Source organism: Eumetopias jubatus, unplaced genomic scaffold (genome assembly GCF_037043125.1).
Source record: "Eumetopias jubatus isolate StellerSeaLion01/CBP00866 unplaced genomic scaffold, mEumJub1_p1.0 scaffold_4, whole genome shotgun sequence".
NCBI lineage: Eukaryota > Metazoa > Chordata > Mammalia > Carnivora > Otariidae > Eumetopias > Eumetopias jubatus.
The window spans coordinates 36,160,360-36,184,123 of NW_028274810.1; the positions used below are offsets into that span (position 1 = coordinate 36,160,360).

Here is a 23,764-nt window from a genome sequence, read left to right on the forward strand (position 1 = left end):
TTTTTAAGATTTTATCTATTTATTTGTCAGAGAGAGAGAAAGAGCACAAGCAGGGGAAATGGGGAGTGGCAGGCAGAGGGAGAAGCAGACTCCCCACTGAGCAGGGAGCCCGATGTAGGGCTCGATCCCAGGACCCTGGGATCACGACCTGAGCCGAAGGCAGATGCTTAACCGACTGAGCCACCCAGGTGCCCCGATTCGACAAGTACTCAGTACTCACCAGAGTAAGTATAGTCACCATCTGTCACCAATGTTATTACAATATTATTGACTATATTTCCTATGCTGTACTTTACATCTCCGTGATTTATTTATTTTATAACTAGAAGTTTGTACCTCTCCAACCCTGTCTTCTGTTGTGCGCATTCCTGCCCACCCACCTCACCTCTGGTAACTGCCAGTTTGTTCCCAGTATTTGAATCATTTATTTCTTAGTTTGTTGTGATTTTTTAGATTCCACATATAAGTGAAATCATATGATATTTGTCTTTCTCTGATGCACAACTGATTTTTGACAACAGCAATCCAGTGGGGAGAGGATAGTCTTTTCAATAAATAGTGCTGGAATAATTGGATATTTATATGCAAGCCCCCTCCCCCTGAAACCAAAAGAACACGTTGATCTATACCTTATACCATATGTAAAAATCAACTTGAAATGGATCACAGATCTAAATGTAAAACCGAAAAGTATAAAACTTCTAGAAGAAAACCTTGGTTATGCAAAGATGTCTTAGCTAAGTCAACAAAAACATAATCTATAAAAAAACAAATTGATTAATTGAACTTCATCAAAATTAAAATTTTTCTGCCCTTTGAAAGACACTGTTAAGAGAATGAGAAGATAAACCACAGACTGAAAGTAAATATTTGCATATATCTGGTAAAAGACTTATATCCAGAATATATAAAGAACTCTCAAATCTCAATAATTAAAAAAAAACCTTCAAAGAATAATGAGCAAAATATGTAAATAAACACTTCATGAAAGAAGAAGTGGATAAAAAGTAAACACATGAAAGTAAGCTCAGCAGCATTAATCATCAGGAAAATGCTAATGAAAACTGCAATGAGATACCACTACACACTAATAAGAATGGCTAAATTTTAAAAGCTGACCATACTAGCAAGAATATGGAGGAACTAGAACTTTCATACACATTGGTGGGAAGGTAAAATAGCACAACTACTTTGGAAATATTTGGCAATATATTAAAAAGTTGAACATATACACACCATATGAGTCAGACATTCTACTCCTATTTATCCAAGAAAAATGAAAACATATGCACATAAAACAACTTGCACGGAAATGATCATGGAAGAGTAATTTGGAATAACCCCAAACTGGAAACCATGAACCCAAATGTCTATCAAACAAATCGTGGTGTATCCATGCAATGAAATACTACTTAGCAATAAAAAATAATGAACCACCATTAATATACACAACAAAAATGGATCTCAAAAGTGAAAGAATAGGACAAAAATAAGTACATATGATTCCACTTATATAAAATTCTATAAAATGTAAGCTAATCTATAGTAATAGAGTTCTTAGTGAACTAATGTATGCTGGGGTGATGGTTACATGGCTAAATACATAATTAAAAATTAAGTTAGCTGCACACTTACAATTTGTACACTTCACTGTTTATAAGTAATAGTTCAGTAAAAAGGATAATAAATAAAGAAATGCATGTTTCCTGTAGTAATTCCAACAATGCAGAAGAGTATGTAGTTGAAAGCCCATTCTTCTATTCTCTTCTTGTCTTTTCCTCATCTCCTACTTAAATGCAATCCCACTCACCAGAGGTTTCCACTATTCATAGTTTGATATTTATTAAAGACCTTTTTCAAATTTTAAGATATGTAGCATTAATTTTCTTCTGTTTTCTACTATAATTATTTGAGTACATAGCTGATTGTCTTACTGGATTATATGTATTAAAAGCAGAAACTTATAGTATGTCTCTTTATAATTCTTAAACAAAGAAGGGATAGAAATAAATATGCTATTTTGAGGCAATTGCCATAGTTATGGATACATTACAGATAACTCACATTCACTGTGTTTCAGACACTGTACCAGGAGTTTTCTATGTTCTATTTCATTTAATCCTCACAAGAACAAAAAAAGGTGGTTTTCCCAGTTATCTACTGCTACATAACAAACCATACCAAAACTTAATGTCTTAAAATAATGATAGGATTTACTTTGCTCACTTGTTCACAAACCTTGTGAGTTTGGGCAGGTCTTGTTAGGGATTGATCATCTCGGCTACAATCAGCAAAGGCTTGGGTAGCTCGATAGCTCAGGCCTGGAATTATCTGAAGGCTTGTTCCTTCCACATATATGGTGGTTGGTGCTGGTTGCTGGCTGAAATCTTACTTGGGCTTGTCAACCAGAACACCTCTGTGTGCCCTGTCCATGTAGCCTGGGCCTCCTCACAACATGGTGGCTGGCTTCCCAGGGTGAGTTTTCAATGAGAGAGCCAGGTGGGATCTGTATCTGCATCACCCTTTATGATCTGGCCTCAGTGTCATTTCTGCTGCATTCTATGCTTTGAGGCAACCACAAAGTCACACTTCATTTCAAGGAGAGGGGAAATAGAGTCTTTCTCTTGATGGGGGTGTGGCAATGGTTTTGAAGAGCATGTGGGATGGGAAATACTGCTGTGGCCATTTTTTAAATAATTTTATTATTGTTATGTTAATCGCCATACATTACATCATTAGTTTTTGTGCTGTGGCCATTTTTAAGAATTTGTTGTGCCACAGCAGAAACTTGTCATGGTTAAATTACTAAAACCTGTAAGTGACCGAGTACTCAGAATTGTCTCTGACTCCAAAGCTCTGATTATGATCCAGATAGTTGTCTTACTTTGTGACTTTGAAAACTGTTAATATCACATTGTCAATTCCTGTTATGTCTCTAAGACAAATTCTTTTTTTTTTTAAGATTATATTTATTTGAGAGAGAGAGAGCACGAGCAGGGTGAGAGGGGCAGAAGGAGAAGCAGATTCCCCACTGAGCAGGGAGCCCAACGCGGGACTCAACCTGGGCTTGACACGGGGCTCGAGGTGAGGCTCCATTCCAGGACCCTGAGATCATGACCTGAGCCAAAGGCAGATGCTTAACTGGTTGAGCCACCAGGCGCCCCTCTAAAACAAATTCTCATGAGCACTGTTCATTTCCGTAGGAGGACTGCATATGAATCATGTTTTAAATGTGTGTAGCTACTGTTGTACTGCATTAGATATTAATTCATTTTAGGGCATTTTAAAAATTCTTGGTAGCTTTTTACCCATGCAAAGGGAATAGCATTTTCCAGGAAGCAGAGGTGAGGGAGAGCATAGCAGGTGTGGAAAACAGCATGGACTGCACCGTCTGAAGGGGAAGCAGGTAAGCTGTACAAAATGGGCTCAAAAAGCACACAGGGCTGTGTCATAAGCAGGTGAAGAACTTAGACCCTATCCTGAGTCCAACAAGGGCCACTGAAAGGTTTTAAGGAGGGAAGTGATGGGGTTCAGATTTGATTTTTAAATGATCACTTTGGCTTCAGTGTTGAGTATTCAAAAGCATGGGGTTTGGAGTGATATGCCAACCCCAGTTCACCCACTTACTGAATAAGCTAGGATTAGCTTGGAATACAGTGTACTCTTTTCAACCTGGAGATAGAGGTATTTTCTAATATGAGAAAGTTGTTTTTTCTTATATCTTCAGCTATCACTTTTTAAATATTTCTAGTATCTTAGTGAATGTTCACAGATTTGAGTCCAGTTCCTGATTTCCAACTAACAGTTGTGCACATATGTTCTAATGAGACTGAGTATTTTCTAATCCACCTGATGGGCAAGGCTATGGAGTGGTGACAAATAAACCCTGATGTATACATGGTTTAATACAATAAAGGTTTATTTCCTGCCTGTCTGAAAGTCTGAAACAGGTTGAGAAACTTTATTTCATAAACATGTCATCTGAAACACCTAGCAGTTGGAGGATATCACAAGGTGAGTTAAAGCCAGGTCCGGAAGTGGCTTCTATCATTTCTACCCACATCCTGTTGGCTAGAATTCAATCACAGGCTCCTATCTAGCTGCCAAAGAGGCTGGAAAATGTAGGGGTGCACATAGATATTTGACAAGCATTGGTGGTTTCTGTCATCTCCTTCCTTGTCCAGATTTTCTGATACTCTCAGTCAACTGAAATTAAGATCCTCATAATGAACTGAAGCAAAATCTTTTTATTTCAAATTCTGTCTATAGTGTATTATTTCTGAGGACTAGATCTCTCTGGATACACAACCCCATTACCACGATGACCCGTACTTAGATTTTGTATAACTGGGAGTTCATTCTGGTTTTTTGTTAGATTTAGATCCATAGAATCTGGAAACTTCATTAAAAGAGGAAGATCAGTGTCAATTTTAATTGTTAATTTAGCTTGTTTACTAAGGTCAAAATAAAGCAGAAACTCACCATATTTTAGATTTGATTTAGTGTTGTTTTCTTTTTTTTAGAAAACTTTTTAAAGAGAATTACTCTTCTTAAAAATATAGCTTCAGGCTGGAAGAACTATCTTTAGTTGACAGGGAAGAATGTGAAATCCAGTATTTTACATCTTCTTTCCTTCTTCTCTTTAAGGAAAAAGAATAAAAACAGCCTAGAATATTACCTGTACAGGTGACTTAGAGAAATCTTATTTTCTGTCCTTTGAAGTTCAGAACATTGGCACGACTGTGGGGAAACACAACCTGAATTATTTACTATACTCACTGCATATATATTTTTAATGTCATATTTGTGAACAAGAGAGCATTTGGAAGCAATTACACTTAACTTTTTTTTTAACCATTTCCCTCAATACATTTTTGAGGTTGGTTTTTTCGTGTTTGGGATTCTACTTTGATGGTGTGCAGTTGTTTTTACATGGCCTGTAACCCTTAAATAGCTCATCAGCCATGGAAGGAGTGGATTCATCACACAGGGTTTAATTTGCCCTTTACTGAGATATTTAATTTCCGCCCCGGGAGCCTTGCTTAGTTACAGGGTATCTGACCTGGTGATGGCATCCTAGCAACGGGGTGGAAGATTGCCTACCTCAAGCAACGCTCGGGGGTAGAGGGCACAGGGAAATGTTAATCATTGACAGTCGTGGATTAGTGAAGCTGTGACCATGTACCCAGGCCACTGACCACCATCTACTGGAGTCAACTGCCGTTTCATCTGAAGTGCACCCAGATGATATGGTTATCTGAGGACCTGAAAATAGGCTCATTTAATTATGCAGCATTTCTGGTTGGGTAAAAAAGCAGTTTATAAAGCTGAATGATAATTAAATTTAACCTAAATAAATCAAGTATTATTAGAATGATTAATTTTTCGGGCGCCTGGGTGGCTCAGTTGGTTAAGCGACTGCCTTCAGCTCAGGTCATGATCCTGGAGTCCTGGGATCGAGTCCCACATCGGGCTTCCTGCTCAGCAGGGAGTCTGCTTCTCCCTCTGACCCTCTTCCCTCTCGTGCTCTCTATCTCTCATTCTCTCTCTCTCAAATAAATAAATAAAATCTTTAAAAAAAAGAATGATTAATTTTCTAGGTAGCCATAGCATTTTAAGTTCTGCAAAAAATAAAGCTACTCTTTAAATTTTAAATGCTAGGTCCAACATATCTGGTCTCATATTAAAATGATCAAGGCTAATGTTAAACTAGGTGTGCAGAGCGACTGCTTAAGTCATATTTGAGAGAGACATTCGCATTATTGATAATAATAACAAAAATGTTAAAATCAGAGATAATTACATAGAACAAAGAGGAAACACTATGTTTTCTCTGGGGTGTGTGTGGGTTGCCGGGGCGGGGGGGGCGAGTACCTGAGGCTAAGCAAGAAGGCAAAACTTACTAAGCACCCACTAAGTGCCATGTATTTTACATACATTACCTTCTGGTGAAGTAGGTATAATTATCATCCCCAATAGATGGTGTAACTAAGACCTAGGAGACAGTATAGCTTGCCCAAGGGGATGAAGCTGGGATTCAGACTCAGGTCTGCCTGGATCCTAAAGCCCTCTTTCTTTTCACTACATGCCAGATCAAAAGACTGAAGGGAAGAAGAGCCTAAATTGGCCCACGGGGCAGCTGGGAAGGAATGGGCAGTGGGAGAAAATGCTGGAGCTATGGGAACCAGAAGGAGGCACACCAGCTAACTCCATTTTCGTTCATGCCCAGTATTCCCCCATCTTCCATTATAGGAAGTCAGCATCTCAGCTGGAGTCTCCCAGTGTGAGTTGAGGAGCCTCAGAGAGAACTCATCCCAGAGAAGGGGGAAGCAGCGCAGTGCATTTGCCTGAGCTCCAAAGCCTTGGAGTCCAAGAAAGGAGAGCATTCTGAGTGGTCTGAATCATCCCACCCCAACCTTTTTCCTTCCCTCTCTCCTTCCATACGCACCAGACTTGCAATGAGGTCCAAAGGCCCTCCCTGGCTTCTTCTGCTCTCTCTCCCAATAAATCTCTTGTACATCTAGTCTTGCCTTGGTGTTAGCTTCATGCGGAACCTGAACTGACACAAAGGCATTGTCCCAGCACCTTCTGCCATGTTACAGGCCATTAGGTAGCTCTAGCATATTGAGAGAAAGGAGCCTTGAGGGCCTGATGGTTGTAGGCTTGTTTTTAAACATATGTGAGTCAACCTTCATCCCAGGAGCAACAGGACACACCTGGGGGTGCTTTGCAGAAGGACGAGTTACCAGATAAGCAGGTGGGCCAAGATCCCATGAAGCTTGGGCTGTGGCTGTTTATATGACCCGACTGATGGCCATAGGCTGGTGAGATGATGAGGAAAACTAAGATTATAAATACGCGATACAAATATCATACTGAACTGATGATAACTGCTCTCATAAGGCAGAGGAACTCCATGTTTAGTTTCTATAGCAAGAATATTATAATTGTGTTATGTTTGTAAATTAGGTAACATAGAAGCCAAAATTTACTGCTTGCTAAATGCCAGGCACTATACTAAGCTCTTTATTTGATAACCAATATCCATTACTCCCTTCTTCTATGCTAATAGAACCCTGCTTTTGTTTGAGACAACAATGAGCCAGCCCCAGGTAATGGCTTCTGTCATGCAATCATGACATTCCTGTTCTCCATGGTCCTAGGTGCTTCTGCACTAAGAGGTGTCCACACAACACAGTTCTGTCCAGAAGACCTAAGCAGAAGTCTGTTGAGGTGGGAACGGAAGACTGATTTATGAAAATGCTTCTCCTAGAAGACTGACTACAGGTCACCCTCTTCAGGTCTTTGCTTAAATGTCGCCTTCCTGGTAACACCTACCCTGAACACTCTGTCTAAAATTGTAGAGCCAGGCACAGTGTAGGCACTCAAAACGTTTTTTTTCCTTTGGGGGAATACATGAAGACAAAATAGGGAAAGTTACTGGACAAAATGCAGAATAGCAAACACAAATGTCCTGGGATAGGAATATGCCCGGTATGTTTGGTGAATTGTAAGAGGCTGACATGACTGGGGTGGCGTGATGTGGGGGAGGAGAGAGAGATGAAACCAGACTGACAATGACAGCCTGATCACATGAGGGGGGCTTGCAGGTCCCAGTAAAGCTTTTGGCTCATGCTCTGAGTGAGCTGGGAAGCCAAGGACGAGCTCTGAGAAGAAGGATAGCCTCTGCCTTCCATTTAAAAGCATTGTCTGGGGGCACCTGGGTGGCTCGGTTGAGCGTGGGATTCTGGATTTCAGCTCAGGTCATGATCTTAGGGTTGTGAGATTGAGCCCTGCGTCAGGCTCTGCGCTCAGCGTGGAGTCTGCTTGAGATTCTTCCTCTCCCTCTGCCCCTCCCCCTGTCTCTAAATAAAATATTTAAAAAAATATAAAAGTACTGTCTGGCTGCTGCTGAGAGAGAGACTGAAGGGGGCCAGGCAGAAGCCCAGAGAACAATTAGGAGGCTACTGCAAAAGTCCAAGCTGGTGATGGTGGTAGCTTGAACCAAGGCGGTAGCAGTGAGGAAGGAGAGAAGTGATCAGGTTCTGTATGTATTTCGAAGCTGTAGTCAACAGGATTTGCTCACAGAGAGGGTATGGATTGTGAAAGAAAGAGAAAAATGATGGATCACATCAGGTTTTTGCCTGAGCAACTAACTGAAAGCAAGGTGATTGGGAGGACTGCAGTGAGAATGGGTTTGGAGGGAAATCCAGGCACTCAGTTTTGGATATGTTTAAATTTGAGATGCCTACTATATATCCAAGTGGAGATATTAAGCAGTCAAATGGATGTACAGCTCTTGATTTTGTGGGAGAAGTTCATGCCAGGGATATATGTAGTATTTAAAGCTATGAGACTGGATGTATTTATATAAGCCATAAGTGTGGGGAAAGAGAGAGAGAAAGAAGGAAAGAAAGAAAAGAAAAGAATAGAAAAGAAAGGGAAAGAAAGGATGGATGGAGGGAGGAAAGAATGAAAGAAGGAAGGAGAAAGGAAGGAAGGAAGGAAGGAAGGAAGGAAGGAGGGAGGGAGGGAGGGGAGGGAGGGAGGAAGGAAGGGAAAGAAGGAAAGGAAAGGAAAAGAAAGAAAGGGAGGAAAGGAAAGGAAAGAAAGGAAGGAAGGACAGGAAGGAAGGAAAGTTTGTTCCAGTGCAAGGTTGAGTGCTGGGACAATCCAATAACGATGATACCAATATATGTGGGGCGCTGCCACCTTAGACGCAGGTGCTCACTTACCCCTTGTAAATGTTGCACGGTAAATACTCTCAACTGATGGAATAGTAGAGGAATCTATTTCACAGGATAAGTCATCTGTCCAAAGGTACACAGTTGGTTAAGTGCTACTATCTACCTGACTTTTGAGATAAATAACTTTGAGTTTAATGTCCTCCAGCAACTTAACTTATAAACCTTGGCATCATCCTTTGTCTTGCATTCCCCATCCAACCAGACTTTCATATTTATTTTCACATTAAGCTTCAGTAAAGCGTGTGTTAATCTCTTAACTTGAACCACTAGTACTGCCTCCTAATAGGATTTCCTGCCTTCGGACTCTCCCGACTCCAATCCATCCCTTAACTTTCTAAAAATAAAGCTGATTGTGTCACCTTCCTGCTTAGCCCTTCTATTAATGCCCCATTATCTGCAAACTCTAATCCAGCTTCTTTAGCTTGGCTTCTTGGAGACTTCACAATCTGGCTCCAAGCTACTTTTCCAGTCTCATCTCCTGCTACTCTCCCCGCAACCCCAACTCCCATGCCAGTCACTTTCCTGTGACATTGAACCTCTGGTTGAGACACACCAAGCTCTTTGGCAACTGTTTCACATGCTCTTTCCTTTCTGTGCCCACATTGGTTAGCCCCCCCAGTACAACACTGACTAGAAGAGATGTTGGGGGGCACTGTGTTGTTCCACATCTCAGAAGAAAGCTTTCAATTTTTCACCATTAAGTATGATGTTATTGTAGGATTGTTTTAGATACCCTACATCACAGGAAGGAATTCCCCTTCTTTTTGTAACTGATAAAATTTATTGTTGTTTTATCATGAACAGATGTCAAATTTTATCACTTTTTTTTTGCATCCATTTGGTATCATAAATTCTCTCCTTTAATCAGTCATTGATTTATTTTCTACAGTTAAGTTAACCTTGTATTCCCTGGGTAAACCCAACATGATCTTTATGTTATTATCCTTTCTATATACATATATTCCTGGATTCGATTTGCTACTACTGTATTGAGCACACAGCACTATAATCTGTGCAGGGGACCTGGGGGGCGGGGAGCACTGTTTGGAGGGGCAACCAAAAGCAACCTGGTAATTGGGAACAAAGTTTGATTTCCACTTCTTTCTGGGATTAGGGGCTCTAAATAGACATCAAGGACAGGGGGTGAGGGATTAATATAGGAAAATGAAAATTCTGTTATTGGTAACTTTCATATTCAGTATAAATTTCAGTACACATTCAATCCAAAAATCAAAACAGATCTTATTGTTATAAAACAATTTTTAATAGCAGTGACATAAAAGGCTACTATTTATAAGTAAACCCATTTAATGTTTAGTTTGCTAGTTCACATTACATAAAAAATGATGAATAAAAAGAAAAGAAAGTCCTACAAAATCCCCAAAACACCCCTGCAGAAAGCTTTTCTACAAGTCCATGAATGACATTGTCTCTTTCACTTTGATGAAGCCAAGGTTGATGAGGATGTTCTTTTCCAGTTCTAGGTAACTCTCATAGTCCATTTTCAATTCAGCCTCCAACTGTTCCTTTGACTTCTGATACATTTTCTAGGGGGAAAAGCCAAATCATCCCAATAAAGCACTGACAGCTAGAAATACCAAAGAAAGGAAGGGGCTGGTTTTGAGCAGTTGGCCTAGCCACTGCCCTCTGGGAGGGTTTCACGGGAGGGCAGAAGGCAGGAGGGGCAGGAGGGCATCTCTGGCACAGTGAGGGAGAGCGGCGGCTGGCTCTGAAGGGCAGTGGCAGAGAGAGTGGAGAAGAGTGTGCAGGTCTCTGTGGCTTGGGAAGCCTCCTGCCAGACGTGAAGAGGCCAGATGTCCATCCTGGCCAGCAACCCTTTTCTAGCAGTTGTCCCTTGAAGGTCTCCTCATGGAGTCTGGTTTTGCAGAACTGGGAAGTGGGGAATACATGGCTCTTTGACACCTCTTTCTCAAAAAAAAAAAAAAAAAACCCTCTTCTAGTCTTCCTTTTTTCCCATGATTCTTGTCCCCCTTGTGTAGCCTGAAGTGTGGATAATTGCCTAGAGCTTACAAAATTCTTTTGAATTCCTCCCTTTACTAAGTCCTATTTAGACGGCACAGCAGCTTATGGGTCACACAGAAACTGCTGCTTTTTCTAACTTTGGGTCTCCAGCTGAAATTCCAGTTAGAAAAACTCCCATTTCATGTGCTGTTAGAGCTGTAATTACTATTATTTTTCAAGAAGTGAGCTGTACCCAGACTCAGTGCTTGGGAAGAGATGGGTGTACGGTTTCCTTTGGTTTTGTGGGTTGACATGTACAGCCTCATCTCTGGTAACGGCAGGGCACCTGTCAAGACCAGCCATGCTGGATGGATGTGTGATCTCCCCCTGCCTTCTGTAATCACAACAGTAGACGCTTCCTACCATTTTCTATGTGCTGCTTACTAGCTAAGTGCTGTAAATATTTTAACTCATTTAATCTCCCCTACAGTCCCCTGAGGTTGTTACAGCTGTTCCCATTTTCCCTTTTATCAGCAGTTGCTTGTTAGAACGTATTTCTCACTGACATTACTTGTTTTTCCTTGGTGACACCTTCCATGTTCTAAATGTAACAGAGGAGCCCATTTAAGTCCATTCGTTTATCTCCAGTCTAGTTCCAGAGAAAATGGGAGAAGTAGTAGCTCTACTTTAAAGAGGGTACTATGTCAGGGCACCTAGGCGGCTCAGTCAGTTAAGCATCTTCCTTCGGCTCAGGTCATGATCCTAGGGGTCCTGGTATCAAGCCCCATGTGGGGCTCCCTCCTCAGCGGGGAGCCTGCTTCTCCCTATGCCCCTCCCCCTGCTCGAGCTTTCTCTCTCTCTCTCTCAAATAAAAAAAATAAATAAAGAGGGTACTAGATCACATGGAAATGAAGCTACAGGAAGAAGTTGGAGACATTTTGGAAACTCAAGCACATGATACAATTTCAGGATATGATTATTATAAAATTCAGGTGTTTTAAGAGTATTTCACATGCAAATTATTTTTGGATTTTCCACAGGTCTACTGGCTTCCAACTGATGTGGATGATTAGGCCTGTCGCTGTGGTATTTAATCACTCACACTAATCATGGGTAATTGTGGGCATAAAGGAAGGGTTATCTCACACCACAGAATTTCAACCAGTGTTTGTGAGTATGCAAAAGAATGGACCAAGACCAAATCTTTTGTAGCAGGGAAGATGATGAAAAGTTCATTGGTATTCTTTTATACCTTGCCACCACTAAACAATGCTTTTGAAATGAGGACTTCTGCTTTTATTACACTGATACGTATCTATCAATAAGTGATAATGTTAACATTAAGAATTCCACATGCTCATGCTCTCACATGAATAATTGTGCTGGAGGAGGTTATATATTTGCCTATAAAGAATCTATAAACGGGATCAGTGGTGAAATTGCTGGTGACAAAAAGCCTAGGAAGGGAATGAGCAAGAGAGAAATAGAAACATGGACTGAGGGGACCTCTGCTGAGAGAGAGAGAACTGAATTCACAGAATATCCAAAGGTCCCAATCCCAGTGGGCAAGGGAAGACCAACAGTGGCAGAAGCTGGGAAACAGAAAGGTGAGGGCCTTCAGAGTTTTAGGTTCCTTTCTGGGAGAAAGATGTGTCCTCTACCAAATTCTCCTCTATCTCAAATTTTATAGTTCCCATATATTATATTATAGTAAAGTTCTTATCCATCTGTCTGTATACTGGTTCCCATTTACTAAAAGTCTATTTGTCGGGTTACTGAACTGAAAAGCCTAATCCTAAAAGGTAGTTATCAGTATTCCCATTTTATTTTATTTTTACTTATTTATTTATTTTTACAGATTTTATTTATTTATTTGACAGAGAGAGATACAGTGAGAGAGGGAACACAAGCAAGGGGAGCGGGAGAGGGAGAAGTAGGCTTCCCACTGAGCAGGGAGCCCGATGCGGGGCTCAATCCCAGGACCCTGGGATCATGACTTGATCTGAAGGCAGACACTTAATGACTAAGCCACCCAAGCGCCCCAGTATTCCCATTTTAAAGACAAGAACTGAAGCTCAGCAGTGACATAAGCCCTGCTCCAGATCTCGTAGCTAGTAGTGGTGGGTGGAGTTGGGATTTGGGCCCATGTGTCTTCATTCTATAGTCCACTCTTTTTGGACTACCTGTTTTTCTTTAAACAAAAAATTTTTAAGTAATTTCTGCATCTAATGTGGAGTTCAAACTCACTTCTCTGAGATCAGGAGTCGGATGCTCTGTGGACTGAGTCAGCCAGGTGCCCCATGCACTACATGTTTTAAGGTATTATTCACTGGATGTTAAAATTCTATGCAATGAAAGATTCCAGATTTTGCATTGTTGTATCTATGGATGATATTCAGATGCCTTTGTATCTAAAGGACTTTGAAATTACAGAAAACTTTAGAAAGTTAAGTTGGATAGAATCTAGATAGGTGTCCAATTGATAGTTGTCACTCATGGTAATCTTGGAAATGAGAAAATACCCTTTTGACTGTCATGAGAAAGAGAGAAGAATGTGAAAAGGCATAATTTTCTTATTGAAACTGTGGAATAAGCCAAATATACATATTTCCACTGGGGTTAGAGGAAGGCAACGGCTTTTGTTTCTGAAATTTCACTTACAACTTTTGTCTTCTCAAGTTCCAGCTCCATTTCCTTCTTTTCTTGTTCACGAATTTTCTTCCGTTCCTCTACATATTCCAGATGCTTGACTTCTCTTTCAAAGTAGTAATTCATGCTTGATACCTGTTAGAAGCACGGGCCCATGAGAGGGGTGCCCACGTGGAAGCCCTCATATTCTTCACAAGGCTCTAGAAGAATTCCTGCTGCTTGTAATTCATTAGCTGGCTTACCTGCTTTGGGATACCACCCACAGGCCCACTACCAGAGGAGCTAGCTAAACGTGGGGGCTACTGTGCTCAGGTTCAGGGCCCTGCAAATTGGAGGATTCCATGAAGGGAGTAGGGTTGGAAGAAGAGAACAGCAAAAAATTATAGTTTTGTAAAAGAAATACTCAGGGATGGCTTTTTTCCCTTTCCTTGCTTCTCACTTCTAAGCCTGAGGAAAGTATCATATCATCAACCAAACTTGGAAAACCCAGATGAGGAGCTCAGTGTAAACCCTAAAGGGACAGGAAGGGAAGCTGAGTTCCCCAGAGGACTTGGTGTGTGCACAGAAGAACAGAAGCAGTGAAGTCAGCAGAAACCTTGGGCAAAGCAGCCAGGGGATGGAAAGCTTTCTGCTTGCAGGTAAGTAGGCTGATGTTGGGACTTGTGGCGGATTGTAATCTATATATTTAATGTTGGTTGTATATGTATTTACTTATTTCTATTCATTGATTTTCTTTTTATCACCTTATTATTACTATTACTTAAAACTGGCGGGTGGTGCCTATGGAAGGGCAGAAAATTGCCCCCTCAGCCATGCTGCCTACAGTACACCAACTTGGGAGAAGACGGGGTGGAGGTGGGCGATGATGGAGAGATGTATCAAAATGTCAACTGGGCCTCCAGGAAAGGCATCACTGAAGGAGTCCCGTCCTTCAACAGTCTGAAAATAACATTTTATGAATCCCCAAATCAATTCTTTTCTGAATCTGGGCTTCATTTACTTGCCCTTTCTCTCATCACATTTGTTTTTCTGTAGTTTCAAGTTATTTAACTCATACAACAGAAATACATCCCTTATTTGGGATTGTGTGATTCTTTTGTTTTCTTACAGAGCAAAAATGCTGTCATTTCTGAACACACTTTTAAAACATGCCTCAGCAATATCTGGTCACATAAATTCTCAGAGCCAAAAGGTACTAACCTCATTGGTGGAAGGGTGACTTAATGTCCAAGGAATTTCCAATATATGCAGTGTTCCATAATAATCAGCTATGGCTATAAATTGCTGCTTAGCTGAAAGATCCAAAAAATGGGGGGGGGGGGGAAACAGAAAGTCATCCTGGAGGTTAAACATGAAATGTGTTTTTGTTTTTTGGTCTCCCAAAAGACCTGCTGTGGTTATGATAATCTTGGCATCTTCATCAGGCTTTCATGACTGAGGACAATATTAACTGATATATAAAAATCATTTTTTCCAGTTGATGAAATGAAAGTCAAGACCCGGAGCCTTTGTCAGCCCACCTCAAAACTTGTCTTCTTGGTGCTCATGTAAGGAGTGTGGCTCCCAGCTGAGGTTGACCCTCTGTGTGGCTGGGCCACTGGACAGACTTGAGAAGAAAGTGAGGATAACACAGGGAAAGATTTTCAAAGAAAAATCATGAAGCCAGTTTTCACCAAAGACTCAGTAAGGGCTGAAGGATACCATTATCCAGATGAATTTCAAAGACACAGCCAGAACCCATTTTCTTATTATAAAAACAGATTGCTTCTTTTGATCATTGAAAATGGATATAAAACACAAATGTGTTTAAGAATTTTAATTTTCTACCTTATCATATGGGGTTTCTTTTCTTTTTCTTATATTCAGAAGGTTTGGTTTAAACTGTTAAATCCTAGACTCATAATCCCTGGATGTATACAAAAGCAATGTTTTATAGCAAAGATGGGAAAAAACCCACACTTGGTGACACGTAAGGCTAAGTGGTTGCCAGAATGTGACACTCTAGAAATTCTGAAGACTGAATTTCTAAACGTAATGTTTCTGAGAAAGAAAAGGATAGAAAGATAATTTTATGCCTGCATACCTTTGGAAACAAAGGGAAACTTCTTTTAAAAGAGGCAAATATACTGGGTTTATATAGAAAGTAGTGCTTAGGTAAAACAGAGAAATTGGGACAAAGGATACAAATTACTTTTCTGAGGACACATCCTTGAATTTCTGCTTGCTTTGTTATACGTTGTTTTTTTCCTCATAATTAGTTCAAAAGTTAAAAGTTTAAATAGACAAATGACCCCAGAGAGTCATTTGATCTCATGAAAAGAATTGCTTGATATTGTCCAGGGAAAAGCCAGAAAAATGATAAAATATTGAAAATTGGTGATGTAATGAAAAATTAAAGATACAAGAATTACTCTATTTGGGAAAGAAGCAGCAAAAGGTACCAGAGATTTAGGGATCACACTGTCTGACCTGGAGAAGATGAGAAGGATGCTTTTCATCATGTGGTTAGTTCAAAATCAGCCTCTGCTTGTCGTACTAACCATGCCTCAGAAATAACGAGAGAAACTCAGGTTGTATCCAGAGTTTGAGTGTAAGAAGGAAGGGGAAGGAAGGGAAGAGAAAGGATGGGATGGGCAAAACTTGAGAAAAAAATATCAGAGACTTTCCAGATGAATGTCAAAATGTTCCTGAGTCGCCCTCCAAAAAACAAAATAACTTAGGTCATTTAATTAGAATTAACACACCAGAGAAGGTCCAGGGTTTGATGTAGGTGATCATAGTTATGCAGATGTTTTGTGACAGGGCTGGCTCATGAGTTTTCTCCAGAAGGTCCCAGATGTCAATGTATCCATCTTCTCGGCCAATATAGAAAACTCCAGGCCTTGTCAGGGACCAGTGGCCTGCAGTATACCTTTTTGGTGCACAGGATGACTGAAGGAGGGGTCCAGTCTTTAAACAAAATTTTAAAAGCACACACGAAAACTTTTGTTATTATCTGAGGTGTATTCACAATGATTTTCTTTAAGTACAACTCAGATGGCTATGATCATGGAACAGCACAATTATGCCCACTCTGAACTCTTAGTTCTTTTTCTTATAGGATTTTATATAATGCCAACTCTTTTATTTCCTGTGCATTTTTTATAACATTTTTTTCTTATTTTAGTTGCCTTTTAGAAAAGATCAAACCTTCCAGTCAAGCTGGAGATTGGTAATGTTAGGTAAGTAGAGATTATAAGGAAATTTTGCTTATACCTTTATTTTGCTGTTGGGTGTCTATTTCCAATGGAGACAACTCTGGCAGCCAGGAAAAAAAGCCAATAAAAAGTCAATTCCAGCTGTGAGCTGCATCCAATGGCTTGCAAATATTGTTTGGAAGAGGATTTTAGACCAGCAAAGCATTGGTACAAGATCAGCTTCTCTTTTCTTTACCATGGGGTAATTTGCCCTCTTTGGGAGGTTTTCAGAGAGAAAAAAGATCAGATGTGCTCTCCTCTTACTGTTGCGCTCCACCTGACAAGCAGGTGTATTCATTTATCTACTTATAGCTGCAGAGACTAAACTAAACTGTGAAGCCGTTTCCTACCCTCTGAGACATGCATAAGAAACTTCCCTGTGGGAAACGAAGAATATCTCAGATTCATGGACTCCTTATCCTGTTCTTGCCCACCTTGCCCAGCTCCTTCCATTTCTGTGGATAACCCGGTTCTTGGCCCCTGAATAGTCTATGGACAATCTTGCCTAATTTTCTTTTTCTTTAACAACAAAACTGATACTTATTCACTGTAAAAAAGAAAATTGGACATACTGAAGTACATTGGTATAAAGTAGAAGTCCTTTTGTGGATGGGCACTTTAAGTAGTTTCCAGTTGTTTCAATGACAAACTCGTACATAAATTCACACAAGTATTTGTGTAAGTTAGAGTCCCAGAAGTGAAAGTGTTAGGTCAAAGAATATATATATGTATATGTATATTTTTATCACTTTATTTAAAGAATATATATATTCTTTACTGAAGAATATATGTACATTTTTATTCATTTTATTCAAAGACTATCTATTCATATAAATGTTATATATATATACACATTATATATCATTTTTTTCAAAGAATATATGTATTACAGCTATGAAATAGATATACATACATATTTCAGATTTTGATGATCTTAAATTGCACACTAAAGAGACTTGTCATGCTGATTTCCTCACACCCTTGCCTCACTGGATTTTATCAGTCTTTCAGTTTTTGGCAGTTTAGCTTCTATTTGCCTGGAACCAGGCCCTCTCCTAATCCTGACTGCCAGAGTCCTGCTGCTGCTTCCCTGTGGTCCATGCATGTCTCTGGTCTATTGGCAACGGACCCCTTAGCTTTCTTACTCCCACTTTCTGAACCTGTGGACATATTCCTGGTACAGAAGCAAAGTTGATAGATGCAGTGCTTCTCCTTGGACTTCATAGTAACCAGCATCCCATCATTTATTTTAAGGGGAGGAAAAAACATAAAATAAATCAACTGCCCACAGTACATATTTTGAAGAAAGACTGTTAGGTCTTAGAGAGCAAAAGACGTAAATATTGTTTCCTTCCCTCAGGGAAGAAAGGCAAATGGTTGTGTTTTCAAAAGGCTTACGTGGTTCTGCTGACAAGCTGGAACCCAAGCCATCTGTTGTAATTTCTCTAAAAAATGTCCCTAAGGCACTATTATGTCAGAACAGTCTGTTGTTCCCATTGTCTTTCTCAGTAACAAAGGACCACACACCCACTCCTCCATTTTTCAGGCAACTCACCATAACACCTTCTTTCCAGATGGCCACGTTCCATCCCCCAATGGTGAGGATAATGTCCTTGTAAAAAGGTGACCTCTGAACAGTGTGGACAGATCCATCATGGATAGTGGAGAGGCTCACTGGCTTCTTTGCTGTTGGGATGGAAAAGGCCACTTCATGTTTAATAATAGTGTTTATATTCCTGCATGAAGAATAGGCAGAACTCCAGTGGATGGACAGGTCATGATTAATGGGATCCAAGCACAGACAACAAGAGGTCAGTTGGGGTAAATGAATCTGTCAAGGAACAGCTCTTCCTCTTTTTATGTAAAGTCTAGGGAATTTCCATCAAGGCCATTTTTCCAGTTCAAAGGAATATTTCATGTTCTTAATCATTTACTCATTCATTAACCCACTTGGTTGGTCAATAAATATTTGTGGATTGCCTATATGTATCTATAGGTACTACAGATGGCTGAGTAAACAATGGTTAATAAATGAACATGATCCTGCCCTCATGGAGCTTACAGTCTAATGGGAAAGACAGATATTCAATAAATAATATCCAATATCCAATAAACAAATCCCAAGTATATAATAAAAAAATGTTAAAAGTGTTATCGTGGAAAAAAATTGCAAGAAAGAGTAACGAGGCACATCCATAATTTAGACCGAATGGTCAGAAAAGTCTTCTCTGAAGATGAGTCATTTAGTCCTAAGTAGCACTTTGGTGTGGGAAGATTTTAATGTGGAGGAGTATTCCAGATAGAGGGAACAACGCACTCCCAAGTCCTGCAGAGAGAAATGCTTAGTGCCTTTATAAATTTGAGGAAGGCAATAAGACTGAAGTCTGGTAATCCCAGCATGAGACATATGAAACAGATGGGGACCAGGAGGGTCCAGACCACACAGGGCCTTGTAGAAAAGGAGTTTAGATTATATTCTCCACCTGATGTGTTTCACTGAGTCCTTTAGGACCAGAAGGCAATCTGACTGATTTCTAAAGATTCTCTGACTGCTATGAAGAGAATGAATTAGAGAGAGGTAAAAGAAAAGAGGGGACACCATAGGAAGTAGTTCTGGTGAGAGAACTTGGTAGCTGGGTTGAAAGTACAATGGACAAAAGTAGATGAGCAAGAAATATTTGCAAGCTGGAAATAACAAGACTTACAGATGGCTTGAATAGGAGGGCTGAGAATGATAGGTTTCTGCTAGGAGCAGCTGACTCCATGGAGTTTCCATTTATTGCAACTGGAAAGACCAGGGGGAGGCAGGTTTGGATATTAAAATCAAGATTTCTCTGCTCCAGCCTACAGGTCCTCCTTTCCTTTAGTCTGTGTACCCCACCATTGCTTGGGTCTCCTCTCCCCGAGACCTGGATGCAGGGCTGGCTGCTCCCTACTCCTTGCTGCCCACACCCACCTCAAGAATGGCCGTAAAGGTATGTCCTATTTAGGCCAAACCATATTGTCCAGTTACCTTATATCCATACCATGAACTTACTGTGAATCCCATCATATTGATAGCTATGTAAAAGCTGGATTTTTCCCCCCCTCTCGGAACCCCAGTGGGACATTAAGCTGAAAAAAGAAAAAAAAACCCACCTACTAAACCTTGCAAATAGCTCATAGAGTTTCAAAGAGATATTTGTCCACCCATATTCATAGCAGCATTATTTGGAAGCAACCCAAGGGTTTATCGATAGACGAGGGAATAAACAAAATGCGATATATACACGCAATGGCATATTATTCATCCTTTGAAAGGAAGGAAATTCAGACATATGTTACAACATGGGTGAAACTTGAGGATATGATGTTAAGGGAAAGAAGTCCATCACAAAAAGACAAATACTGTATGATTCCACTTATATGAGGTATCTACAGTAGTCACATTCAGAGAGATAGAAAGTAAATAGTGGTTGCCAGATGCTGAGAGTAGAGGGGAGCAGGGAGCTAGTATTTAATGGGTGCAGAGTTTCAGTTTTGCAACATGGAAACAGTCCTGGAGATGGGTTGCATGACAATGTGAAAGTACTTAATATTAAAGAATTATACACTTAAAATGATTAAGATGGTACATTTCACATTTATGTATATTTTACCACAATTCAAAAAGTTTATAAAAAGTAAAAATAAACAAAAAATTTAAATGTAGCTTTCCTGGATTAAAAAAAAAACAGACCAATTTTCCTCCAACTGAAGCTCCATCTTGAAGATAGCATAGGAGACATACTTCTAAGGCAATCTTGAAGCAATCTGGAAGATTCCTGGGAAGTCAGGAAAGCCCTGGACACCAGCAGCTTTCTTCTTGTTGCCGCTCTTGTTTTTCAGAGCCTGGTTTTTAACCTCCTATAGTGGGGGTTCCCTAGACACCACCTCACTCTGGTGAGCAGGGCCATTCATGAATCTGGAAGCCCTCTGCAGAATATAATGATTACCAGTGATAGCAAGATTGATAACCACCAAGATTTATACTTCAAAATAACATGTTAGATGTTCTCAGCCCATAACTTTTCCTTCCTTTTGTCCTTTTAGGGACATTTAGTTCCATCTAGCAATGGATAGAGCTGTCCTTAAGTTATTAAATGGAGTACTAGAGGCCCCAGGCCAAGTTGCTATGAGAAATTTACAATAAACAAAGAAGTAGTTTCCAGAATCATTATCTAATGCAGGATTCAGTACAGTGATGTGATTAAGAGTGCAGACTGCCTAGGTTCAAAATCTGGCAATTCTGGTACCTACCCCCTAGGGTTGCTATGAGGATTAAATGAGCTAATCCATGGAAAGTACTTGGAAGAATGCATGATGCATGGCATGTGCCGATTTGTGAGTAGAGTACATGAAATAATTATAACAATTGTCATCGTTCAGCCTTCATTTCTTGGCTTGTCACTTAGATCATCTGGAAATTTTGTTTGATTTCCTTCTTTATCACATATATCTCATTCAGGATACTGCCTTTCAGACGCTTTTTCTTAGAAGAGGAAATTCTCCTTCCTGCCTTGTTGATAAGAACATGGGGTCCCTAGGAAATCAAGAAGGACTGCGTCCCAGTAATTGCCTCATCTTTACTCAGGTACACTCCATGGTGTTTACGAAAAACATTAGACTGGTTGCTCTCAAGGAAAACATTGCCAGTTTATGGATATAATTAGGGCGAGCAGTGCACAGTTTAGAGGGTCTAAACATTGACTTTCTCTGAACTTCAGCCATTATCCAATGGGAATAAGTGTTGCTTGGCTTTCCATGTTACAAAATGCTTGACTAATGATTTTAAAGTATTTTAAAATATTATGATGATTTTAAAGTATCCTTTTGGTAAGTAGTTGAAGTTATTTCTCTCCTTTTTTTTTTTGCAATGAACTAAATGCCAGGAAATTAAAAGCAACTCTTCTTCTTCTTTACCAACCTATATTCCATTGGTCACAAAATCCTGGCATGTTGACTGCTAAGCCTCTCTTATATTTCCTCTGCTGTACATCCCTGTTACCATGCCTATACTTAGTCCTCTCCATCTCTCATCTAGACTATTGCAAGTGATCATTCTACTTCCATTGTAAGTCCCACCAGTAAATTAATCCAGCCCCTGATCTCCTGCCAGAGTGATATTTTGATTATACCAGTGGCACTAGGATAAGTTTCAAAGCTTAGTAGGCTCTCAAGGCTCTTAGCCATTTGGACCCAGCTGTCCTTCCTGACACCTCTCCTGCTGCCCTCTCTATTGCTATGCTTTGGCTAGGAGATCTCCATTTCTTAATTGTCCACTGCTCTTTTGGGCTTCCATGTTTTTGCATTTATTATTCCTTCTATCTGGCACATCTTTCTCCAATTGGAAAATTACAATCCACCCTTCAAGACCCAGCTCAAATGTATCTCTCTTCAGTAGGGCCCTTTCTTAACGACTCAAGAGAGTTTGTCCCTTCCTGGTTTCCCATGTCACTTTGTGTTTGCTTCTAGCCACAGCTCTAATGACACTGTAATGTCATCATTTGTTTACATGTTTGATTTTTCTAATAGATCATGGAACTCCTTTGGGGGAGGATAATATCTTGTTCATCTTCATATCCCCCAGTGCCTGGCACAGAATAGATTCTCAATAATGAATTGACAAATGAATGAAAGTAAGAAAGAAAGAACAAAGGGCGCCTGGGAGGCTCAGTCAGTTAAGCGCCTGACTCTTGATTTTGGCTCAGGTCATGATCTCAGGGTCTTGAGGTCAAGTCCCATGTTGGGCTCCACGCTAGGCATGGCGTCTGCTTAAGATTCTCTCTCTCCCTTTCCTTCTGCCTATCTCCGCCCCCTGCTCATGCTTTCTTGTTCTCTCTCTCTCAAAAAAAAAAAAAAAAAAAAGAACAAACAACATTAGTGAGTTTCAAACACAAAGCTCTTGGTTTTTAAGTTTATTATCATTGGTTATTCTAGAAATGGAAAAAAATTTAAAATAAATAACTAAACCTGTTTATCAGGGTCTCAGGGTCTGCCTCAAAAGCAGTTTAGGAAGCTGGCACCATGGTAAGGCCTCAAGAAACTCTGAGACCAGGAAGAACCAGTGTAACCAAGTCATGGCATCAGGGTCTCCACTGGTGTCCCAGCAGAACAGTGGAGACAGCCGCCGTGTGCATGCAGTACATGCACAATTAATACTCAAGAATTATTGAATAAACAGGTACATGAATAAACATAAAAGTAGCTGAATGTAATTCATTATATCCAATATATAAATTTGAGTTCATCTTTTAAATCCTGGAGTTTGAGAACGGAAAGTGGAAAATCAGTCTCACTTCTGCAAGCACTTGACCTTTCCTTGGATCATATCTAATTCTCTCTCAATGCCCCACTCTTATCAATAACACACATTTTGGTTTCTGGTCAGAGGTTCTATGTCAGAAAACTAGGAGTGCTTCCGTTTCCAGATTAATATGGCTATCCTCGAGGCAATGCTGAGAAACACGCCTTTCTGGGTCTAAGGCCGACTCCAGTCTGCAGAGCCAGACTCGGTAGATAGAGGGGAGGGGGTGAAGTTCGAGGCAGAGACCTGAGACCCAGCAGCGCTCCCCTGCAGGCTGTATTTCTGACCTCTGATCCTGCTCAGTCACTCCCATGCCCGCTGGTTCTGAGATCAGATTCCCTTCTGCGAACCTAGCCGGCCTGCCCCACCTCACTGCTCCATCGCATGCTAGCAGTCCCAGCAGCTACCTCTTCCTGTGCTTCCGGTCATTCCACATTACAGAATGTGGCTCAAATACATTTTCATGCCATAATCAAATCCAAAGCTTTAAAGTAAGCAGCTGTAATTGTAATGAACCTCAGGGCTCCAAGCTTTGACAGGGAGCTTAGCTTATTAGGGAGCCGAACTCTGATTCCTGCTCCCAGCTGGGTGTGGTCCCCATACCGCTGCTCAGCTGCCCGGAGTCTGCACACCGCTCGTCCCAGCCGGAGAGGAGGGTCCTGCAGCTACTTCTCCATTCTGTTCTGACGTCGCCAAGATCATTGTAAATTTAATTTATAATTTCACATTAATATTTTTCATATAGATGAGTTACCAAGTTGTTGAATTATTGAAACACATGTTTTTTTTTTTTTTAATTTAATTGTACAACTATCTTAGTCATTTAAGCATCAATAGATCAGTAC

At 40.3% G+C, this 23,764-nt stretch overlaps 1 protein-coding gene across 1 annotated transcript in view; it reads right to left on the minus strand.

The window, feature by feature from the left end:
* Nucleotides 1-10,153: 10,153 nt before the first annotated feature.
* Nucleotides 10,154-23,764, minus strand: part of DNAI3 (dynein axonemal intermediate chain 3) — a 62,487-nt gene continuing 48,876 nt past the window's right edge. Inside the window, exons 18-22 of the mRNA XM_088022948.1 lie at nucleotides 18,150-18,280; nucleotides 16,103-16,307; nucleotides 14,559-14,650; nucleotides 13,371-13,493; nucleotides 10,154-10,294 (exon numbers count right to left, since the gene is read on the minus strand). Coding sequence (XP_087879074.1) covers nucleotides 10,154-10,294; nucleotides 13,371-13,493; nucleotides 14,559-14,650; nucleotides 16,103-16,307; nucleotides 18,150-18,280 — 692 coding nt within the window. The remainder of the gene's footprint in view (nucleotides 10,295-13,370; nucleotides 13,494-14,558; nucleotides 14,651-16,102; nucleotides 16,308-18,149; nucleotides 18,281-23,764) is intronic.